Source organism: Salmo trutta, chromosome 36 (genome assembly GCF_901001165.1).
Source record: "Salmo trutta chromosome 36, fSalTru1.1, whole genome shotgun sequence".
NCBI classification, from domain to species: domain Eukaryota; kingdom Metazoa; phylum Chordata; class Actinopteri; order Salmoniformes; family Salmonidae; genus Salmo; species Salmo trutta.
The window spans coordinates 1,966,572-1,972,484 of NC_042992.1; the positions used below are offsets into that span (position 1 = coordinate 1,966,572).

A 5,913-nucleotide genomic window follows, 5' to 3' on the forward strand; every position below is an offset into this window, starting at 1 on the left:
AAAAACGGTTATAATTGTGTGATTTCTATCAATATCTGGCGTGTGATTCAGGACAAAAGAGGGGTTTACATCCATTGTATTTTTTAGATTGTTAGGGGCATTGAATTACAGGAGTCTAAAATGCACAATATAAAGGTGCTTATTAACTCTACTCTGCTGATTTCAACTGGCTGACTTGTTTTAATTAAATCAGCTTGATTAGCCCTTTCCCTCTCATCCCCACAACCACATCATCATGACAAACAACACTTGACACAAAATCTACCTCTCCAGAGTTCTGTTTCCCTATTGCCAACATAAAAGAGATAATTCAACCTGAAATACAACACATTTACATTTTAGTCATTTAGCAGACGCTCTTATCCAGAGCGACTTAGTGAATGCATACATTTCATACATTTATTTCTCCATACTGGTCCCCCATGTGAATCAAACCCACAACCCTGGCATTGCAAACACCATGCTCTACCAACTGAGCCACACGGGTATTGGTGAATTTACCCTGTAAGTAGTCTGGACAAGCTAGAGTAACATTTGGAAACACTGGCCAGTTAAACATGAATATGAATGAGTACTGGAAGTCTTACCTTGTCCTTAGGCTGCTTACAGGGTAAGGAAAGAAATATGTAATTTTGTAAATTGGGTGAACTATCCCTTTTTAATGTACAGCCCTGGTCTCTCTTAGCAGTTCCACGAAAACAGCCTCAGCTTGAAGTGAATAACAACAATAAAACAACAGGAAGAAAGAGTCATAAAGAAACAGCATTTTACCCCAGTTTGACTTGGTTGATTTAATGGTTGAAAAGGTTCTTGGTCCTGAAGTGTTTTCTGAGTTTTGATCACAGTTTGGAGAGGAATAATTATCTACATTTAATATATATTTTTTTTTTTACATTTTAGTCATTTAGCAGACGCTCTTATCCAGAGCAACTTACAGTAGTGAATGCATACATTTCATACATTGAATTTTATGCTTTTTTTTTTTTTACTGGCCCCCCGTGGGAATCGAACCCACAACCCTGGCGTTGCACACACCATGCTGGCATTGCAAACACCATGCTCTAACAACTGAGCCACAGGGAAAACCATCTCCCTGGGGAGGAGGGTGGGAGGACGGGGAGGGATGGTGCCGGAGGGTAGGGCTGCCGTCCTATCGCCTCTCAACCCATCACACTATTTTGTTTGTCTTTTCGCGTTGTTCGTAACTTGTTTAGTACATAATGTTGCTGCTACCGTGTCTTGTGACCGAAAATAACTTCTGGACATCAGAACTGCGATTATTCACCTCAAGTTGGATGAGCAGTTCTTCTTCAATGAGTCGGACACAAGGGATATACTGCGGACACCTGACCAGGCCCAGATCCCAGAGAATCGCTGGAAAAGGAAACGTAGGTTTCGTGGAAAGAGATTGGGATGCCTTGTGAGGATCAGGCAACGAGTGGCTAATCTGCCCTTGCCTTCCGTTCTGCTAGCTAACGTTCAATCGCAGGAAAATAAATGGTACGAACTGAAAGCACGTACAGTATATCCTACAAAGGGGACATTAAAAACTGTAATATCTTATGTTTCACTGAGCTGTGGCTGAACGACGACATTAATAACATACAGCTGGCGGGACATACACCATATTGGCAGGACGGAACAGCAGCCTCTGATAAAATACGGAGTGAGGCCTATGCAATTATGTAAACAACAGCTGGTGCACGATATCTAAAGAAGTCTTGAGGTTTTGCTTGACTGAGGTAGAGTATCTCATGATAAGCTGTAGACCACACCATCTACATACAGTGGTGGTTAAAAGTTTTGAGAATGACATATTTATTTTCACAAAGTCTGCTGCCTCAGTTTGTATGATGGCAATTTGCATGTAATCCAGAATGTTATGAAGAGTGATCAGATGAATTGCAATTAATTGCAAAGTCCCTCTTTGCCATGCAAATGAATGGAATCCCCCCCAAAACATTTCCACTGCATTTCAGCCCTGCCACAAAAGGACCAGCTGACATCATGTCAGTGATTCTCTCGTTAACACAGGTGTGAGTGTTGACGAGGACAAGGCTGGAGATCACTCTGTCATGCTGATTGAATTCGAATAACAGATTGGAAGCTTCAAAAGGAGGGTGATGCTTGGAATCATTGTTCTTCCTCTGTCAACCATGGTTACCTGCAAGGAAACACGTGCCGTCATCATTGCTTTGCACAAAAAGGGCTTCACAGGCAAGGATATTGCTGCAAGTAAGATTGCACCTCAATCAATCATTTATCGGATCATCTAGAACTTCAAGGAGAGCGGTTCAATTGTTGTGAAGAAGGCTTCAGGGTGCCCAAGAAAGTCCAGCAAGCGCCAGGACCGTCTCCTAAAGTTGATTCAGCTGCGGGATCAGGGCACCACCAGTACAGAGCTTGCTCAGGAATGGCAGCAGGCAGGTGTGAGTGCATCTGCATGCACAGTGAGGCGAAGACTTTTGGAGGATGGCCTAGTGTCAAGAAGGGCAGCAAAGAAGCCACTTCTCTCCAGGAAAAACATCAGGGACAGACTGATATTCTGCAAAAGGTACAGGGATTGGACTGCTGAGGACTGTGGTAAAGTCATTTTCTCTGATGAATCCCTTTTCCGGTTGTTTGGGGCATCCGGAAAAAAAGCTTGTCCGGAGAAGACAAGGTGAGCGCTACCATCAGTCCTGTGTCATGCCAACAGTAAAGCTTCCTGAGACCATTCATGTGTGGGGTTGCTTCTCAGCCAAGGGAGTGGGCTCACTCACAATTTTGCCTAAGAACACAGCCATGAATAAAGAATGGTACCAACACATCCTCCGAGAGCAACTTCTCCCAACCATCCAGGAACAGTTTGGTGATGAACAATGCCTTTTCCAGCATGATGGAGCACCTTGCCATAAGGCAAAAGTGATAACTGAGTGGCTCGGGGAACAAAACATCAATATTTTGGGTCCATGGCCAGGAAACTCCTCAGACCTTAATCCCATTGAGAACTTGTGGTCAATCCTCAAGAGGCGGGTGGACAAACAAAAACCTACAAATTCTGACAAACTCCAAGCATTGATTATGCAAGAATGGGCTGCCATCAGTCAGGATGTGGCCCAGAAATTAATTGACAGCATGCCAGGGCGGATTGCAGAGGTCTTGAAAAAGAAGGGTCAACACTGCAAATATTGACTCTTTGCATCAACTTCATGTAATTGTCAATAAAATCCTTTGACACTTATGAAACGCTTGTAATTATACTTCAGTATTCCATAATAACATCTGACAAAAAATATCTAATGACACTGTAGCAGCAAACTTTATGGAAATGAATATTTGTGTCATTCTCAAAACTTTAGGCCACGACTGTAGAGAGTTTTCATCTGTATTTTTCATAGCTGTCTACATACCACCACAGACCGATGCTGGCACTAAGACCACACTCAATGAGCTGTATTCTGCCATAAACAAACAGGAAAATGCTCATCCAGAGGAGGCGCTCCTAGTGGCCGGGGACTTTAATGCAGGGAAACTTAAATCAGTTTTACCTAATTTTTATCACCATGTTAAATGTGCAACCAGAGGGAAAGAAATTCCAGACCACCTTTACTCCACACACAGAGACGCGAACAAAGCTCGTCCCTCAACCCTCCATTTGGCTAATCTGACCGTAAATCTATCCTCCTGATTCCTGCTTACAAGCAAAAATTAAAGCAGGAAGCACCAGTGACTCGGTCTATAAAAAAGTGGTCAGATGAAGCAGATGCTAAACTACAGGACTGGTTTGCTATCACAGACTGGAACATGTTCCGGGATTCTTCCGATGACATTGAGGAATACACCAGATCAGTCACTGGCTTTATCAATAATTGCATCGAGGACGTCATCCCCACAGTGACTGTACGTACATACCCCAACCAGAAGCCATGGATTACAGGCAACATTCGCACTGAGCTAAAGGGTAGAGCTGCACTTTCAAGGTGCGGGACTCTAACCCGGAAGCTTACAAGAAATCCTGCTATGCCCTGCGACGAACCACTGAGTCCGTAATACCAACATGTTTCAAGCAGACCACCATAGTCCCTGTGCCCAAGAACACAAAGACAACCTGCCTAAATGACTACAGACCCATAGCACTCACGTCCGTAGCCATGAAGTGCTTTGAAAGGTTGGTAATGGCTCACATCAACACCATTATCCCAGGAACCGTAGACCCACTCCAATTTGCATACCACCCAAACAGATCCACAGATGATGCAATCTCTATTGCACTCCACACTGCCCTTTCCCACCTGGACAAAAGGAACACTTATATGAGAATGCTATTCATTGACTACAGCTCAGCGTTCAACACCATAGTACCCTCAAAGCTCATCACTAAGCTAAGGATCCTGGGACTAAACACCTCCCTCTGCAACTGGATCCTGGACTTCCTGACGGGCCGCCCCCAGGTGGTAAGGGTAGGAAGCATCACATCTGCCACGCTGATCCTCAACACAGGGTCTCCTCAGGGGTGCGTGTTCAGTCCCCTCCTGTACTTCCTGTTCCCTCATGACTGCATGGCCAGGCACGACTCCAACACCATCATTAAGTTTGCAGACGACACAACAGTGGTAGGCCTGATCACTGACAATGACAAGACAGCCTATAGGGAGGAGGTCAGAGACCTGGCCGTGTGGTGCCAGAATAACAACCTATCCCTCAACGTAGCCAAGACTAAGGAGATAATTGTGGACTACAGGAAAAGGAGGACCGAGCATGCCCCCATTCTCATCGACGGGGCTGTAGTGGAGCAGGTTGAGAGCTTCAAGTTCCTCGGTGTCCACATCAACAACAAACTTGAATGGTCCAAACACACCAAGACAGTTGTGAAGAGGGCACGACAAAGCCTATTCCCCCTCAGGAGATGAAAAGGTTTTATATCTGCACCATCGAGAGCATCCTGACGGGTTGCATCACTGGCCGGTATGGCAACTGCTCGGCCTCTGACCGCAAGGCACTACAGAGGGCAGTGCGTACGGCCCAGTACATCACTGGGGCTAAGCTGCCTGCCATCCAGGACCTCTATATCAGGCGGTGTCAGAGGAAGGCCCTAAGAATTGCCAAAGACTTCAGCCACCCTAGTCATAGACTGTTCTCTCTGCTACCGCACGACAAGTGGTACCAGAGCGCCAAGTCTAGGTCCAACAGGCTTCTAAACTGCTTCTACCCCCAAGACATAAGACTCCTGAACAGCTAATCAAATGACTACCTAGACTATTTGCATTGCCCCCCCCCCCACACGCTGCTGCTACCATCTGTTATTATCTATGCATATCCACTTTAATAACTCTACCTACATGTACATAATTACCTCAATTACCTCGACACCGGTGCCCCCGCACATTGACACATTGACTCTGTACCGGTACCCCCTGTATATAGCCTCCACATTGACTCTGTACCGGTACCCCTGTATATAGCCTCCACATTGACTCTGTACCGGTACCCCCTGTATATAGCCTCCACATTGACTCTGTACCGGTACCCCCTGTATATAGGCTCTACATTGACTCTGTACCGGTACCCCCTGTATTTAGCCTCCACATTGACTCTGTACCGGTACCCTCTGTATATAGCCTCTACATTGACTCTGTACCGGTACCCCCTGTATATAGCCTCTACATTGACTCTGTACCGGTACCCCCTGTATATAGTCTCCACATTGACTCTGTACCGGTACCCCCTGTATATAGCCTCCACATTGACTCTGTACCGGTACCCCCTGTATATAGTCTCCACATTGACTCTGTACCGGTACCCCCTGTATATAGCCTCCACATTGACTCTGTACCGGTACCCCCTGTATATAGCCTCCACATTGACTCTGTACCGGTACCCCCTGTATATAGTCTCCACATTGACTCTGTACCGGTACCCCCCTGTATATAG

General features: G+C 45.7%; 1 protein-coding gene across 1 annotated transcript in view; it reads left to right on the plus strand.

Annotated features, from left to right (window-relative positions):
- Positions 1–557: 557 nt before the first annotated feature.
- runx1t1 (RUNX1 partner transcriptional co-repressor 1) overlaps positions 558–5,913 on the plus strand; it is a 157,605-nt gene continuing 152,249 nt past the window's right edge. The window contains exon 1 of the mRNA XM_029734625.1: positions 558–610. Coding sequence (XP_029590485.1) covers positions 558–610 — 53 coding nt within the window. The remainder of the gene's footprint in view (positions 611–5,913) is intronic.